Here is an 18,819-nt window from a genome sequence, read left to right on the forward strand (position 1 = left end):
TCTGTAGAATGTAAATATCTAAATGTCTTGCTTTAGGTTTTAATATTGAACTGTTCAAAGTGTTCTGAATTAGGTTTGCTGTTTAGTTTGTCAGATTGCCTACCTCTCCCACTTACCTAAATCCTTAACATCGTTTATTTTCTGTTACTTGCAATGCCAAAGAAAATCACTACTTCAGTTTAAACTAACTGCTATGAAATTCTGTATTTTAGCCGAGGAATGAAGTTTGAAAACGTTCAAACACTGACCGATGCCATTCATGACATTATTCTTGACATGAAGTGGTGCTGGTAGGTACTTAACTGTTTTCAGGATCGTATTAAGTACTTTCAGGGGGAAAAAAGTGCCTATTCAGAGGCCTTGAATTTGTTGTAACTGTATGTTTTGTGGTGCCAGATTTGTGCATCGCTCTGTATTCAGTGCTCAGAAGCATTACTTGTCTAAGTACCTGAGAATTTTTGCTGTTGGGTGCAGTTTTCTCCTTGATGTTTACTGCCTTAAATGGTTTTAAGGTTTCTTACATTTTGGGAAAACACTTTATATTTGACCCATTAACCCTAGTGCTACAGCTCTACTGTTGTAAACAATGTGTTCTCAAGTAAGTGAAAACAATGGTAGTTAATACTGAGCATCGCATGGTGTGATGCTGAGTGAAATCAAACTGTGTTTCATGCGTAAAATTTTCTGTGTCTGTAGGGGCTGATAAACTACACTGCTTTCACTCCATTTTATTGTTTTTATCTTGAAAGGGTTGATCAAGCTGGTGTGATTTGTAAACAGGAAGGAATTTTTCGAGTTAACTGCATGGACTGTCTGGATCGAACCAATGTAGTGCAGGCTGCTATTGCCAGAGTGGTCATGGAACAGCAGGCATGTATATATAGTGTCATTTTTAAAGTATTGAGTTCCTCAAAGTTTTACTACTATTCACAGGGAAATCACGCCTACTTATGTGACCTACTGTAGGATGCTTGCTTAGTAGGAGGCTTGGACTTGATCTCTTGAGGTCCCTTCCAACCCTGCAGTTCTGTGCAATCTTTGTTACTGAATAATGCTAAATTATCATCTGCTAGAAAGGGTCTTTGCAAACTGCTTGCAGAGCCATGAAGCTGCTGACATAACTTAAAATTGTTTGAAAACAGTAATGCAAACACTTTCTTCAGAGAGGGAGGGACTGTCCACATCTTGATGATTCTTTTGTTTGGATTTAGTCATTTCAGTTTCAAATGTGCAGTAACCTAAAGTTGTTTTTGTTAAAAAACAGTCTCCTAAATGAGATGTTTAAGGACTAGAACTCAAGTAGAAGTTGGATGCTAATTTTAGCCACCATGAAATGGAATATGGTATAGCATGCAAGGACATGTCTCTTCTGTGTAGAGGAACAGCTAGTTCATGATGTTAGTGTCCCAGACAGTTTGATTCTCTGCTCTCTCCAGGACGTAATAATACTCGTAACATAGAAGCTTCCGTTATTTCCCCAACCTAAAATGAACAAATCTGGCTATACCTGAAGTGAGAGACAGAAGATGTGGTGAGCCTTTCTTAAGGATTGAAGATTGAATGGCTTTAACTCTTTTATCTGGCAGTTGCTGTTTGCAGATCATAAACAGGTTTCGATGTACATTACCGGTGCAAATTCAAAGAATATCTTTCTAAATAGAGAATTAAACACGTCTTTCCTTTATGTTTTCCAGGAACTGTAGGATTAGCTTTATGTCAACTGGGAACTTAATAGGGTTTGCAAAGTAAATGAATAGCCTTGTATCAATTTTCGCCTAAGCTGCAAACATACTTGGGCATTTTTAATTATAAGTTGTAAATTGAGGTTTGACAGGTTATCACTACAGTGGTCTAAAATTCAGTGTCTGCTGCAGTTGCATATAACATTATTTTCAGAATGGAAAACTCTAAAGCTTTACCAATTTAATATGTGGAGAAAAACACTTCGGTTTTTATTATAGCTGGGACTTATCTGGGAAAACCTGTAAGTACTGGGCATTCTGAAGAGGAATGTATCAGGCCTTCAGTATCAGTGTTGAGCACTAACAGTCCAGAATGCACAAGCCTTTATTATAAGCACAACATACCAAATTGCTATTAAAGTTCTCTTCTGGGGAAGAAGTGAGTCTGAAGATGGGGTGACTATACTGGCTTTAGTGTCTACAAGAAAAAGATCAAATCTTCATGGCACGCTTCTTTTCTTACAACTGGAAAGAGATTCTACTTTATTTCCAGACCTTTGACTTTATGAGTTCCTTTGCAATAAAAGTAATTAGCTTGTTTAGCCTGTTAGAACTTTAACATGGATAACAGGTCATGTTCTCGTGATATTTTCCGTAAGAAGAATTTCTCCATATCCTGAGTAATCTTCTTGTCTTTCTCCAGTGGTTTACGTCTGTGTTTAATATATTGCCACTGTTTCCAGTGATTCTTCTTTTATAATGTTTCACGATGAATCAGTAATTCATCATTAACAGGGGATTAACCTGAGAAATCAGCAGACTGGGCTTCTTATTCAGACCATATAAAATTTAGTATTAAAATGCTTAAGTGTTTTCTTTCTTTATTCAAGCTCTGATACTGTGAATGAGTTTATCTAGAAGCTTATATTAACAAGTATGTTAAATTCCAGCTCAAAAAACTGGGTGTGATGCCACCAGAACAGCCTTTGCCAGTGAAATGCAATAGAATCTACCAGATAATATGGGCAAACAACGGAGATGCCATAAGCCGGCAGTATGCTGGCACAGCAGCCTTGAAGGTAAAGGGCCATGTGTTACCTATTTTGTTATTGAGCAGTGTGCTACGTTTACCTCCAATGAAAAACTGTCTTATGGAAGATGAATTAGCCACCTACTCTGTTTTCCTGGTGGAGACTGTGGCCTTTTAACAGAACATTTTGTACTAAAACTAAGGAAGACTTGAGTGTCCTGGTGTCTTGTGGAACTGCTGGCTCTAGTTAACTTTGTTCTGTTAGTTTGATGTCTGGATGCATTGCTCTTAGGTGAGCTAAGAGTTTAAGATTATAATAAGCAATACTTCTCTGTAAGCAGAGGTAGAGTACGTTTAAGCTTGGCTGAGGTACTTCAGAAGTGCTCTGAGGGACTTGATATTGGGCTAAGTAGATAGTAGTGTAATACTAATTTAGTTATTGCTTCACAGGTTTACTGAATTAGTTACAGTACAACCTAACATGATAAGAATTGGGCATGAAGTCCCTTCCTGTTCACTCCTTGTGCTTTTAGTGGTTTAGAAAAAACCATAGACATAGGACCGAAGCTACTTCCTGTGTGTTCTGGTGGAACAATTCCTGGTATCTGATTCTGGAGAAGATCTATGCAGGAGGAATGCTTTAAGCTTAATAATTGGCTTTTAAATCTCTCTACTAAACTTTGATTTACTTGTTACACCAGTCTTTTAACTGCAATCAAAATCAGCCCAACGCTCTTGTCTTATTACTAGTGTTTGGCTTTAACTCTGAAACACAGAACTTGATTTATATACATAAATTTTTAGCTTTTCTGTTTATCTGATTAGTGTTTCATTACAATTATACACAGAATTCTATTTGTTGAAAGTGTAAGGTTCTCTGAAGAGTCAAATGATGCCACAAGAAATATTTTGCTTTTCTAAGATCGTTTATTTTCAACTTGTATGTGGCAATAGTGATTTGAGTGTTAATTCTGAGCTGTCATTTGTTCACAAAGCTTTTCAGCTAAGACTGCTGCTTCCAAGTTGTGTGTGTGCATGACTTGCATGTTCTTGTAACTTGAAGGGTGACTTCACAAGGACTGGTGAAAGAAAGCTGGCAGGAGTAATGAAGGATGGAGTAAATTCTGCAAACAGATATTACTTGAATCGTTTCAGGGATGCTTATAGGCAAGCAGTCATAGGTAAGGATAAAACTTCTTCAGTTAAGCTAAATCATTGTGCTTAAGACTGTTCAGAATTACCTTGGCTTTATCTTTGACTGCTTTTTCTATGTGCCTCTGGTGTGTGTGTGTGTATTATCTCACTCATTTCTGTGCAGTGGACACCAAATGAAACAAGCGTTTGGACATTAAACACAACTCAGTTCAGTGGAATTATATGCAGGATAGACCACTATGAAATTTCTTCCTAACTTAAATTTAGCATTAATTCTCTTGTGACATCTCTTAGACAAAGGAAGGTTCATGTTTATGTAGAAAAGCTTTCATAGTTACAGATACTTGAAAAATGGTTAGTTAATCTTTCTGAACAGAATGTTGCCAGAATTGAGAACACTATAGGTATAATTTTGTCTTCTGTCAGCAAAAAAGGTTACAGCTCACTATTTTAAGAACCACTTGAGGAATTGAAAAAGCATTTCACAGACTACTGTTGTATATCGCTTAACTGTTGGCACCTTCTTATTGATATCTTGTGTCGTTAAATCTAGACTTGATGCAGGGTATCCCTGTAACAGAGGATCTCTACTCCATATTTACAAAAGAGAAAGAGCATGAAGCCCTACACAAAGAGAATCTGAGAAGCCATCAGGAATTGATCAGTCAGCTGCTGCAGAGCTACATGAAAATGCTCTTACCAGATGATGAAAAATTCCATGGAGGATGGGCACTTATTGATTGTGACCCAAGGTTTGTTGAATAAACTGACCAGTCATAACTGACCAGCTGCTATTACATCTTCTGTTAATTACTTCTGACAAGTTATATAACTTTGATAACTGGTATATTAAACACATGCAGGTGTTCAGCTGTGAACTACGGTTGAGTAGTTGGAATAGTAAAGGTCTCACAAACATTGTGTTTTATCTCAGATGCCATAAAAATGGTGAGTGCTTGAGTTTTTTTGAAAACTCATCTGGCTATATGTGGAAAATGTGATAGGCAGGACTTTTAACTCCCCTTAGTTCCAGTTCTTGATCTGGATTTCCTTATTGCTTTGTAGAGGAAGTATAACTTGACTTCAAACCCATATTGGATCAAGTTAAGTTTTTGTGTAATGAATGGGTGGCTCTTCATGGTGATAGTGAGCATAAATTCTAATTTCATTGATTAGTTTCCTTGTCAAGGTCAGAGTATGCTAATATGTAAACAATAGTCAGATCTTCTGCAAACTAAACAGTAACATCCAAAATAGCAAAGGTGCACATAGACTCATCACTTGGATTGCCTGAATTCTTTTTCTCTTAGTCTGTTACCATTTTAGGAGCTTGTGAGAGTTTATTTTTTGGACCTGGTACTGACCTATTTGAGCTGCTATGTACTTCCAGGTACAAGGGGCCATTGTCAAAGAAGGTCCCTGAAAAATGCTGTGGATTTGTTACATCTGTGAAAGGAAAATGATTTCTTTTTTCTTTTCCTCCTTCCTCAGTCTCATAGATGCCACTCATAAAGATGTGGATGTTCTGCTGTTACTTTCTAATTCTGCCTACTACGTGGCCTAGTAAGTTACCAGCTTCTCTTACTTTGTGTAGCTTACTTTTACTAGCTTTATTTCAGATTAGTAAGTTTTAAACTCTGATTCTTTTTTCTAGTTATGATGATGAAATTGACAAGGTGAATCAGTACCAAAGGCTAAGCCTTGAAGCACTGGAAAAAATAGAAATAGGTAAGAATACATAATGCACATATTTCTTGAATGCTTTTAACAATAGCTTGCCCAGTGAATGCATCTGTAGTCTGCTCTGAATAGAAACAGCAAGCCTTCACATGTGGCATCCTCTGTAGTGTGTCCTAGACAATTGCTGTCTTGCTGACAAGACACCAGAGTTCTTTCACAATCTTGTCTTCTGGTCCTGCTTGAAATCAAAGCTTTGATCACTGGAAGGGCTCCAAAGCAACAACAAAACTGCACTCTCAAACTCTTCCAAAAAATACCAAAGCACCAAAATCATCAATTCAAACGAAAATGAATCTCTCCTCAAATGTCAGTAACAGATTAATCAAATTCTGGTGGACCTCTTTATTTGATCCAAATACAGCGGTTGTTTCTCAGTTGTGTTTTAGATCTGTTTCATAGCTTTTTTTAAGTTTGTTCTTCTTTATTAAGGTCTGATAAAGAATATGCTATTTTGGAATTGTTTTATATTGATTAACTTCTATTGTTGCCCCCCTTGCTCTGTTAATGAAGCTAAATCATCCATTGCAGAATACCTCATGATTTTATCACCTCCTTGCTGTAACTCTCACTATGCATGTAGAGTTCCTAAAGAAAAACGTCTGCCTCACTTGTGGATTTCCACAGTACAGGAAACACCTTGATTTACCAATTAAAGTTGAATCAGCAGGATCTAATACCTTACTGAAAACACATAACAACTCCAGCTGTTCAGTGATATAGATACCTTTGAAGTGCATTGAAAAGTTGAAGTACTTGGTTTAAATCATGAAACTTATATTACTGGTGAATACATAACTTCTTCTCTTTAATCTTCTCAGAAACATTTCCTAGGACATAGGGTGTAATAGATGCAGAATTTTTCTCTTATCTGAGAGGATGGTCTATAATAAACAGTCAGGCTGGATTATGTGTGCTTAAGTCCAGTTGCTCTCTGAAAGTAATTGGTAACTTAGTTATTGTGGAAAACCTTTCATTTAAAATGCCTATATTATTTAAATAGAACATGAAGCTGTTTTCTTACATTTTTAGGTATAGTCTCCACAATATCTTTTTCATTGTTCCATGTTTTTTCTCAGGGCCTGAGCCTACTCTCTTTGGCAAACCTAAGTTCTCATGCATGAGGCTACACTACAAGTACAAGGACATGAGTGGATATTTTCACACCCTTCGAGCTGTGGTACGCAACCCAGATGAGGATGGAAAAGGTTTGTTTCTTGTGTAAAAGCTTTATATGTGAAAGCGTGTTAGTTATACCAGCTTTCCTCTAGAAAACCTTTTCCGTAGCTGTTACAATCTCTTATAGTGTATAACTTTTAATATAACTAACTCTGCTGCTGTGGGGTGGGGGAAGAAACCTATATGTCCTGTGTGTACACTGAACTGTTACTGTTCTAACAGAGAAAAATAATCTTCAGATGTGGTTTTAAAGCAATACTTCCATCTAGAATGAAGACATTCCAGTTTTGGAGTAATGACGATGTAGACATTGATAGAACAGACTTCATATTGGCTCCTAATGAGATAAGAAATTTGTTTAGTTAGTGAAAGCAACGTCTAGAAATGTTCTTGCTTCTTGTTTAACTGAATAAAAGAAACACTAATAGGGGAAACCATTACTCTTTACCTGAAGCACTAAGTTTAATCAAGAAGGATTTAGACTAAATGTAATTGTAGGTGTTCCTTCTGCAAATGTATCGTGGCAGTGATTCACTTACACCCATCACCCAGTATCTAGGGCTTAAGGAGTGTCTGTTGTTTCTTTAAGCTTATTTGTAAGCTTTAAATCAGTTGCAACTTGAGTGTAACTACTCTAAAGAATAGGGGGGAAAATACCCAATCTTAATTAAGTTACCAAAAAGAAGTCCAATTTCAGATGTTGGGATGTTGAGACGTCAAGTTTTTAAGTCTGACAGGCTGCTAATTGGATTTCAGACACTCTTCAGTGCATTGCAGAAATGCTGCGCATCACGAAGCAAGCAATGGGATTAGATGTGCCTATTATTGAGAAAAAGCTAGAGAGGTGAGTGCTTTAATCATGCAAATCTTTGTCCCAGTTTTGCTGTCTTCTCAATGGCTAAAAGTACATGGTAATGCATGATACCTAAAAGAAACAATCCTGTTTCTGGCAACTGTGCTAGAAATTAATTTGTTATGGTGCTTTCAGTGGTCACTATCTAGAGATGCTTGCTTAAAAGTACGAGCAAGAATAGTGTTTTGTATATCTGTGACTACATAGAGTATGTGCAATCAAATGTAAGTAACATACTACAAATTGGGTACTTTGTGATTAGTCTGAACTTCAATTCCTAGCTGAATTGATGTCTGTTTCACTAGTTCTGTAATTAGGAAAAGAAAAATACTTTCAGATTAATTCCAGTGAAGCATTAAGCGAACCCAGGTGTTATTTTTGGTCTTGCATGAAGAGCATTGGTAGAAGATGAGGTGATATTTAACTCTCAAGAATGTCTTGGATTATTGGACAGTAATTCTCAGTGCAGAGCTGGTGTTCTTAGAATTTACATTTCTTTATGAACCAACAAAAATGGAAGAGAAAAAACTGCTAATGTCTTATACACCAGAATGTAGTGATGCAAGTACGAAGTCTGAGTGAATGTGAGGTGTCCAAGGCTTCATTTTTGTTCTTATTACAAGAAATAAAGCTTCTACACTGTATGGCCTAGAAACAGATAAATGCAAGAATTGTGGTATGAAGTTTTAAAAGCAAACATGAAGGATGTAGTTCACTTCCCAAGCAATACAGACTTTTGTGCGTTAGTTAATAGCTTGTTTTCTGGGGCGGCTGGAATTTGAACTAATGAACACCTGAGCATTAATCAGAATAGCACATAAGTTTTCATTTTTGCAAGCTCACTGAAAGGACAGTTCTAAAGTACTTCTTTTAGTTAATTTGTCTAATGAGCTATAATCAACTTAAAAGCAATCCATATCTCCAAATACTGGTGAGGTGTTAGAAATCATTTAAAAAGAGCAGTGGAGTAGAAACAAGAAGATGGCTAATTGATATTTAACGCATCTTACTACTTCATTCCAGTTTGAACTGCATGAGCTAGAAAACGTGTTGTGTACCATATCCGTAAATTGTCAAGCAAAAAACATCAGAGCATTGCATCTCAGTAACTTTCTTATGCATCTGATTACTGGGCTATTGTTTCAGTTTCTGCTCAGCTGGAAAAAGAAGCAAGAAAATTTTACTTACAGGCCCTAAATAGTGATTCTTATTTTATTTTCTCCCTAAATCTCAATATAGACTGCATCAGAAACAGTAGAAATTGTAAGGACACAGACATCAAATCAGTTTCATCTGGAACATCAAATATTTGCTTGCTTGCTTGCTAAAATATTTTTTACTTGCTTGGCTGCCATTCTGTCACACCTTTGTTTTTGTTGTTTTTAATGCGTTTATGTGGGTATGGTTTATGTATGGAAAAGAATGCATTTTCTAAAGTGCCGATCTCTATGGAAATAGGCTGGAAAATGGTGAATACTTGGTGTTTATAGATGAAATGCTCTTTGTTGGACACTAGAGATCGATTTTTCTTCCAGGAAGAGCAGCAAACCTCACGAAGACATCATTGGCATTCGCTCTCAGAACAGAGGCTCCCTGGCACAAGGCAAGAATTACTTACTCAGCAAGTTTTCATCTCTCAATCAAAAAGTGAAACAAACCAAATCCAACGTAAACATCAGCAATCTTCGCAAGTTAGGCAGCTTCACCAAGCCTGAAGTGAAAGTTAATTTTTTAAAGCCTAATTTGAAAGTTAATCTTTGGAAATCAGACAGTAGCCTTGAAACTTTAGAGAATCCAGCAGTAGATACTAAAGTCCATGCTGAATCTGATACGGAAATGTCAGATAATGATTCTTTCCACTCAGATGATTTTCTGACTAATTCTAAATCTGATGAGGACAACCAGTTAACTGACTCTCTAGAGAACATAGGGCAGATAGATTATGTGCTGCCTAGTTGTGGTATCATTGCCTCAGCTCCACGGCTGGGCAGTCGGTCCCAGTCCATTAGCAGCACTGATATGAACATCAGCATTCATGTTCCATCTGAGATTCACGTCACTCAGCCTAACCAGTCTGACTGTGAAGATGTACCCATACCTTCTGCTGACAATGCGGACGTGGAATTTGCTAAACCTATTGATGTGTACTGCCAGAGGTTTGTACAGGATGCTCAGAATAAAGTGTCAGATGCTTTGGAGGCAGAGACTTGCTCTGAGGAGCCACATCATATAACAAATGAAACCAGCAATAGCATGTGTAAGAAAGCAGAAAACAAGACTGAAGCTATCAGAGGCATTCCTTCCAGGCCATCCAAGCTGGATGTACAATCTTCTGAGCCAAATCCTCAGCTCTTAGCTGTCGATGGGACTGACTTTACTAAATCTCACAGAAGCCCAGGATCTGCTTCTGGTATCCTTGAGACGGGACTCCACACAACTCCTTCCCCAGCTGACAGTGGCAGCAGCAGAGCTGTATCTCCTTTTGCTAAAATCCGCAGTTCCATGGTCCAGGTTGCTAACATCACACAAGCGGGATTGACTCAAGGGATTAATTTTGCTGTGGCAAAGGTCCAGAAGAGCCCTGCAGAATCAGAAGCTCTAAACGAAATCAAACAAAAAGAACTGAGAGAAATGTTTACACAGTGCCAGACGCGAATCATTCAAATTTAGTTGTTAATGGAGTGTTCTCCTTGTTGTGGCTTTTAATATACCAATACTTTAATGACAAAAAAACAACAAACCAAGAACCCTCTATTTGAGTTCACTGTAGCATTAACTGCTAATGAATAATGGGATCAAAAATATGGATTTCTTGTTTACAGTAAGTGTGAGAGATGTAAATGAATTTGGTTCTGGCTTCAGAATTCCCTTGGGCAGCTGAGACAAAAGAAGTGTAAATCATGTTTGAACAGGTAGTTTAGACACTGGGACTTAGTAAGCATGCTGTTTATCTTCAATTTATTGCACAGGTGGTTTTTTTTGGGATTAATTTTGTAGCTCTTCTGACTTACGTAGAGAATATTTATACTAAAATGGTTATTATACTGCACTTCTGTGACCTTACTTACCTTGCACTGCACCAGCAAAATAACTTCTTTAGATTACACGTTATTTATTTTTGGACTAGTATTTTTACTTGTTTCCATTGAAGTTTTAGATGCAATTTTCTATGAATTGTGCCTCTACAATGGGAATCGATGTGCTTTCTTTTGGTATTTAATTGCGTTAACCAGAAATTAAGACTTCTTGCTGTTCTTTTCTTTCCACACTACCTGGGCCACTTTCAGTAAAGATGTGATATCCCGATACAATCTGAAATACCCACAATCCCACAGTGCAAATTTATCTTGTAGATTTGAGGTGAAGGGAAGTGAGGTGTGAATTCTCTGATATGTTATTTTCTAGACTGAAGCTGTTCTGTGCCCTTCCTCCAAGCTCTAGATGGTGGCAATATGCTCAAATATTGAGCTAGTGTAACACGAGACCAGCCAGATACCTGACCTTCAAGCATTGTGACCACCCCCCTCTCTTGTGCTGTCACTTTCCTAGTATATCCTAACTATCCAGATGCAAAGATCTAACTAGCTTGTAAAACAGAAGGCAAGTGTAGCATTTCATAAAGTCAGTGTTGACATCAGAGCATAGTTGTCTTTATCTGATCAAAACCAAATCCATTACCAGCTCAAGCTTTGCATACTTGCAGAATAAGGCTAACCTTACGCTCATGCCAGGAACCAGGTTTAAAAACAAACAAACAGCACATGTATGTGTCAAAAGATGATTCTCTTCCAGAAATGCCTTGCACTGCCATCCTAGTGTAGGACATTATCCAAAAGCAGATGTTGCTACGCTGTGGTTTGTAACTCTACCTACTCTAACTCTACCTACTCTAACCACTGTTATAGAGCCAGTGCCTCTCTGTTCTAGTACATGTACTGTAGATAGGCTGCACGTGGTGTTTTTAAAAGTAGTGTCATGGGTAGGCAAGTACAGTGTCTTAGGACTTGTTTATCTGAAATCATTGTCTGTTCTTCATCTAATCCTGATAGTCTGAAACCTTATTTATTTATTTTACTGAAGTGATGTGGGTTTGGGACTTTTTGAGTGTCTATACTTGTGGCTCTATTTAAAATTAAACTACTGCTGTATTTTAATGTAAGCAATATATATGAGATATTTTAATAAAAAAAAATAGAAGAAAAAGATGCTTTCTGGCATGTTATCAAGGTATATGCTGCTATAAAAGTCTGGAATTATTAAGTTTCAAAGGAGGGGGGAGGTTGCTTTGACCCTTCTTTATCTGGCATTTTCTCCTGGAGTTGCAGTGCTAGAAGATTAGCCTGAAGGGAAAAAGTCATAGATACATCTGTGAAGATGCTCCTAAAAACCTGTTGAGAACAAGACATGGGAGAATTTCTACACAGCTACAGTAGCTGGAATAAATTTTGTCATTATCTTGGTAGGAGAGACAAACTGAGCCATAGAAATATTTGCATAGTGACTTCAAACAAGCAGAGGGGCTTGGGGAAGAACTTAAAGCTCATCTGCTTCCACCACCCTTACAGGGTCCTGGTTGCCAACCACCACCCAACCTGGCCTTGAGCACCTTCAGGATCTGTCACCTTAAGGTGTGATTAATATTAGCATATTGAAATAGCTTTCCGTTTCAAGGAGGCCTGATAGTAAGGGGCAGAGGTAAGAGCACATCTGAAATTGATGAGGCTAACTCACCACATCTTGGCTCGTCTTCTAAATGCTTTGCAGACATGAAGAGGAAGCTATGAAACATCATTGCAAAGTATGGAGCCAAAGCAGGGTTTCTCCATGTTCCCTTCAAATCTTTGTCAAACCGTGGTGTGAGCAGCACTCCTTTAGGTGTACACACCATGCACACAGCCTTAAAATTTCACTAGCCCTCATTGCTGTTGTGAAGGTTATCTAGCAGCTTCAGAAAACACAGGAAGCAGCTGTGAGGCACTGGAGCTCAGTTCTTTCTATAAGCTGTCTTATTTTCTTGAAGAGACAGTAACAGAACAAAACCATCATTAACAGGCTGCATTTTTGTATTTCCCCCAGGGTGGAGCCAGGGGTTTTAGATAAACACATCTTTAAGCTGAAAAAAAACAATACTGGCTGAAGTCAAAAGTGTATAAAAAAAGACTTTTATAATTGAGAACCATTAAGTTGCAGACAAAATAAAAACAATTTCAAGTTGCTTCTGCTGTGCAGCTACCATTGTGCTTGGAACAGAAAATGCAATAAACTAGCAGCTTCCTGTTAACACTGTCTCGCTCAAAAAGTAAGGTGACTTAGGCTTAATGCAAAGTTCACAAAAGAATTGAGTATTTAGTCTTACCTAGAATCAACTCTAGCACCGATTCATAGCATTTAAGTTGCTCAGAGGGTAACAACACACCTTGCAGAGCCCTGGCTGCCTAAAGCCCAAGTTAAACCTACAGAAGCTGCTCAGCAGCAGCCTCTGGTCCTTCAACTTACACAACTCAAGAATTATACCGTGCTTACTCCCAAGCAGACCCTACCCTGCTATAATGGGTTACATTTTCCTATTGTTAAAGGAAATGAGTTTACACAAATTCAGTATTAAACTTTAATATCAAATCATTTGCTCAGTGTTACCAATTCTCAATTACAAAACAGGCTCCAAAAAAATTCCATAAAATATGTTTAGCTGGCTGAACAGAGATAGTTTGTTCAGATTGCAAGGGTAAATATCCATAATATCTTGGTATAAATTATCTACAAAAAAACTGGTATAAACAATATCCCAATCTTAGTATGGGTTCCATTTAGGATTAGACAAATTATTATCATGACATCCACAAAACATTAAAGTTCGTTTCCATTAACACACTTCTGCTGCTGAAGTCTGGCTTTACGCAATGCCTCCAGTTGTTTTGCTCTCAGCCACCTCTCTCTTGACAGTGTTGTCTGCCCCGCGCTCAGAGACAGGAACCTGGGTGAGCAGAAACAGCAGTTAAGGAAGAACGTATTGATGGTTTCACACTTGGTAAACTAATACAGCTTAAAAACAATTTTCAGTATCTTAGAGATGGGAAAGCAGAGAATAAAGTGGTAAAGAAACTGACAGAAGCACAGGTTAAAAGATTCCTCACACTCCTGCCTTAAAGCATTAAATGAGTTTTGCTCCAGCTTGCTACGAAGTCTTCAGTTCAAACTGACAGCACTACCCACCTTGCTACAAGCAGAGTCCTGTGCAGATCGTCAGCAGTTATGCTCTCAGGGTCATTCTTGCGCATTTCTACAAAGTCTTCTTCAACAGCCTACAAACAGCACAGCAAACAACTGAGTGGCAACAAAGGAGCTTCAGTATAAGCCTTCAAACACCAGACCTATCCTTTGATTACAGGAGAAACGTTGTCAGGAAGTCAGCTTGAATCAAAACAGGCTAGCTCATCTTTGAATATAATGACTTTCAAAATGAGTTTTAGCAAGCAGGATGCGTACAACCTCTATACAGTGAAGCACTCAGGAGCACAAACCCTTGAAGGCACACACATCCATGGCAATAAAATGCTTCTTTTTAATTTTTAAAGAACTTCCAGCATTCACTGCCTGGGAGAGAAATGAGCAACTACAGTAACACGTTAAGGCACTTTCTATCTGAAGATGGAGCTGAGAATCAGTTGGTGAAATCTTCCATACCTTCGTCACTTCATCAGATATGCTGTAATCCAGCAGTCTCAGTAAGCTCAGGTAAATTCGAAACTTGTTGAGCACAGAAGGGAGCACTGCAGTTAGGAGGCTGTTCATGTACTCCTCCATGTTTGGTGGAATTATCTGTGGCTGTAACTGGACTTGGCAATCTGACTGAAAAATACAACAGCACATCATCCCTTTTCATATGGTTTTTTATTCCAAGATTTAACCTCTGAGGCAAAAGTCTCAGAATTCAGGCAAGACAATTCCTTCTTTAAATACTTAACAATTCCTATTGTGAAATCCAGCATGAAGTTTTTAGTCAGTAAGTCAGTTTCCCTTCGAGACAAGTGCAGCTTCTCAGTTTATAAAGCCAGAATGCAAGCGGTCAGAGACACGTAACAACATCAGGTTACTGTTTTTCCAGGGGCAATGCCAGACCTATTGCTCTTCATTCATACACCTAACCCCTCTTGAAGCTGTTTTACAATAAAGCTTTGAGAGTAGCAGTCTGTCTGCAGACTCTACCCACTGTTGTGATACCCACTGATAACTTCAGTCACTATCTTGCCATCAGTATTCAACCAAGAAGCAAGAAAGGTGACTCTCTTTATACACACCACTGCTCACAGGACAGTCTTCCTGTTTTCACTTGTATCTTCGCTTGTCCCTGGAACTCTGTGCTCAGTGTTTTTAAGTAGCTACTAACAGTAATTATTCCCCAAATTCAAAGAGATGTTGCCATACCGGTAGGAGTGATCGGCCCTCTGAGGTGATAAGAACGTTAATATTGCATGGGAATTCCATCTGGTGGTAACTGAAGTCATAATCCACTTTCTGCCAAGTTATCAGATTACCCAACGCTTTCACATTGTGCACACCTAGAAAAGCAAGAAAAACTCTGACAGCTTTGACTTCGACTGTCTTTTCAACCTGATCTTTTCCCCCATTGACTTTAAATGAGCAGCATTTAATTATTAGATGCCATGGTTTGTTGTTTTGCTTTCATATGGAAACTAATAAGGAAAAGAGTTCTATTAAATGTTTTCTTCACTTAATTTTTGTTGCTTGAGTAAAGCCAGATTAACAGTCCCTCCACCCCCCCAAAAAATACAAGTGAAGGATGCTCTGAAGCAAATAAATAACTTTCAGTAGTAATAATCTGAAAAGAAGTTCTGTTTTTCAGAAGGATCTCCCTGAAATCTCAGCCTGGCTAATTCTGCCTATCTTTGACCTGCAATGGGACAGAGCACCAGCCACTCAATACGGAGGCCCAGCAGTCTTGCAGCATCACACAGTTCAGACTCCTAAAGGTAGCACTGTTCTTTTAAAATAGTAACTTCCAGTGACATCAGTCTTTCACTGAAACATCATATATAGCCACACTATACATCCTCCAGTTACTGAGCTTCTAGAAGGTACCACAAAGTTCCTCTTCCATGTAGGTTATTATTGTAATGCCGCACAGAGCTTTAGACATCAGCTTACACCACAAAACCATCAATGTTTTTCTATGAAACAATAGCTAACTTTGTATGCCCCATGTTTAAGTTGCATTTTAAGGGATGGTTTTCAAATATACAGTGTCAGTATAAAGCATAAGGCAGTGTATGCTCTCCCCACCTTCTCTGCCTCACAGAAAAGCCAAACCATTGTAATGGTTCAGAGGTAGCGTGGTCTGAAGAGTTATTCAAACCAGCAGCCTCTCCCATCAAGCATCAGACATGCTGCCCAGAGTACTCTATGATGCAATCATACCAAATGAGACAGCATTTCATTTCACTACAGGTCATCTGAGGTCTGGGACAGATGGTGCTCCTTAAAAAAGGGACTCTTGGGGAAAAAAAAAGCAGGTGTTGGACTTTTCATTGTAGAGCTATGTGTTCTGACTCAATACAAGCACTGCTGAGCAAAACAGCAGAAACTTCCAGTAAGAACAACCAAGAGATCGTGCATTAAGTTGTCTGGGAAGGCAGCAGAACCAGCAGCACACTAGTTCAAGCCATGAAATAGAATATGGAAACCACCAACTGTTTTTTAACAGAAATTTGTCACTGGGATGACTGCAATTAGCACCACTATCTTTAAATATATATAGAAGAAAAAAAGTTACCTTTTGTGTCAAGCTGTCCTTGCTCAAGCTGAGTCTCATCTATTACAAGGGAAGTGTTGCTGGCAAGCTGCAGTATTCCACTGACTAAGCGATTAGCGGTGTAGTCTTTGCGTGGGATGAATCGTGAATGGTTCATGTTTTCAATCGTCATTTGTAGGCGATAGGACTGCAATGAGAAAAGGAACTCATTGCACATTTCCTCTCCTCTCACTTCTCTACTAAGTAATCTTTTCTTTACCAGGAGCTGCAACTGTGAGCCTCCACAAGAAGTAAAATAAAACTTGCTGCCACAATATAGAACACGTTTTATTCCAAACATCCAAATACTAAATGCTTAAATGTGGAAAAGATAGATGCATGTCTGTCAGTTTAATGAGGATAGGGCTCCTTTCTGTATTCGTATTACCCACCTAGGATAACACAGGCTTCAACTGGAAGACAGACATATCTCCACTTTTACCTGCCCCTTAGATGGAGATCAGCAACTTTATTTAATCAAACTACAGTCTATTTTGTTTGGCCAATTACCCCAACATTTACGACTAAGACACTGCAATGCTGTAACGTTATCCTTACTGCTGGGACGAGCTGCTGGATGATGCGGTATATGTGCTCTGTGAAGATGCTGTTCCTTGGACATCCGCTTAAGTTGACTGTGAATTTTCCCAGAGGAAGCACATCTCGTCTTGCATAACTAAATCCAAGAAACATGGTTAGGGAAGTGTCTGGTTAACACAGTTATCAGAGATATCACTCAGTTTGATAAGAGAGATGGCTCAATTTGAGTGATACCTGTGATCAATCTCTGATAGGTAGCAGGATTTCAGTACTAAAATATACATAAACAATAGTCTCATTTTTGTTCCTTCTCCCGTGTCCATGGAGCTAAATTAGGCTGAACTCTGCTTTGGAAGGCTTTGTAGCATTGCACAAAAGCAGTACATTTTCAGTGCTTGTGATACGTTCTGTTCTCCTTCTCTACTGCAAATAGAGAAGGAGACTTCTCTTTCTTATTGCTCAATTTCTCTACTTACTATGCTTGTTCATTTCCTTTACCTGCCCTCAGCCTCCCTCTCCCTTTTCTTACTGTGCATCTTCTGCCATCTCATGACAAATTTCAATTTTATTGTGATAAGAGGAAAAAAAAAAACACATTCTAGTCCAAGTGTCAGAGCGTTCGCAGCCAGAAAGAACAGCGCGTACATACAAATGTACTGATATTATACCTCTGGTTAAACTTCTATCTAGGAGATTTTTTTTTCCAGCTCTCAAAGCAACACTTGAAGGATGAATCTGGCCTTTGAATAAAACCTTCTGGTATTCCAGAGAATGAAATCTGCTAATAACATCTACTATGACAGGACAACTCTCTGGACGAAGTACTGCTGGAGTAAGTACTGTTTCTGCTGTTTGTTTATGGAATGGTGAAGAACCCCAAAAAAAGAAATGTCCTTAAAAAGAGAAACACGTAAATTCTTAACAAACATCTGAATACTTACACTGTAGAGATGAGATGCAATATAAGGTACTCAGCAGCCAAGCTGTCCCCCAAGAGGGCATGTGTGAGGAACCCAAGCAACTCTGCTCTAACTGGTGACAGCTCAGACATGAAGTTAGAAACAACTGGTAAAAGAGCAGAGGACAACAATGTCAGAACGGGCAGTTCTTCACCCCCCTGTTCTTTACATAAAGCTTATTTTCCCTTACAATCAGATGGAGAAAAGTGGTTACTCCAAGGCAGAAAAATAAACATTCATTTGTTTACCCACAAAACAATTACTGGCTTTGGGTAACTTGAGTTGCACAGCATTTCTTTTGAAATACTTATTTTGTTTTAAATTAGATAATGTTATAGATGCAAATAGTACATTTGCAGGAGTCTATAATGCTTGGAGTCACATTTCTAAGATATATAGTCACACCGAATGAGAAACAGGAACAAGTCCCCTTACATACAGCACAGCTCAAAACAGCCAATACAATGTATGCAAGGAAGGGGTGAAGTATATCAATTAGATATTGACGTGGAATAATTAACAACAAGAAATTAACAGGTCAGCCACAAAGAATGACACAGTTACTTAAAAACCAGAACTGTTCTTTCTTATCCTCGCAGCACTTTGATTCCCTTATGTTGCACATATGTTTACTTACACTTAATTTGGAAATACAGTTTTCCAGCAATTCACTGCTGCATTTGAAAGCAAACACAAATGAAATCTTACAGCTGAACAGCTTGGTAAAGTCTTTGAGCTTGTAGATGCTAAATATGTTTCATGTAACTTACGTTTACTTCAGAAAAAGCAATAAATAAGCATCATGTAAATGCAAACTCTAACGTTTTAAGCATTGTGTAGCATTGAATGGCTCCTCTACTTTAACAAAACTTAAA

At 38.3% G+C, this 18,819-nt stretch overlaps 2 protein-coding genes across 2 annotated transcripts in view; one reads left to right on the forward strand and one right to left on the reverse strand.

Moving 5' to 3' along the window:
- Positions 1–12,844, forward strand: part of INPP5F (inositol polyphosphate-5-phosphatase F) — a 39,106-nt gene extending 26,262 nt beyond the window's left edge. Inside the window, exons 11-20 of the mRNA XM_072339944.1 lie at positions 213–290; positions 750–870; positions 2,633–2,761; positions 3,776–3,893; positions 4,421–4,619; positions 5,359–5,430; positions 5,522–5,595; positions 6,684–6,812; positions 7,540–7,627; positions 9,172–12,844. Coding sequence (XP_072196045.1) covers positions 213–290; positions 750–870; positions 2,633–2,761; positions 3,776–3,893; positions 4,421–4,619; positions 5,359–5,430; positions 5,522–5,595; positions 6,684–6,812; positions 7,540–7,627; positions 9,172–10,306 — 2,143 coding nt within the window. The 3' untranslated portion in view covers positions 10,307–12,844. The remainder of the gene's footprint in view (positions 1–212; positions 291–749; positions 871–2,632; positions 2,762–3,775; positions 3,894–4,420; positions 4,620–5,358; positions 5,431–5,521; positions 5,596–6,683; positions 6,813–7,539; positions 7,628–9,171) is intronic.
- TIAL1 (TIA1 cytotoxic granule associated RNA binding protein like 1) overlaps positions 1–18,819 on the reverse strand; it is a 264,354-nt gene that overhangs the window by 92,430 nt on the left and 153,105 nt on the right. The window lies entirely within an intron of this gene.

This window comes from Excalfactoria chinensis, chromosome 6, assembly GCF_039878825.1.
Source record: "Excalfactoria chinensis isolate bCotChi1 chromosome 6, bCotChi1.hap2, whole genome shotgun sequence".
In the NCBI taxonomy this organism is placed as follows: Eukaryota; Metazoa; Chordata; class Aves; order Galliformes; family Phasianidae; genus Excalfactoria; species Excalfactoria chinensis.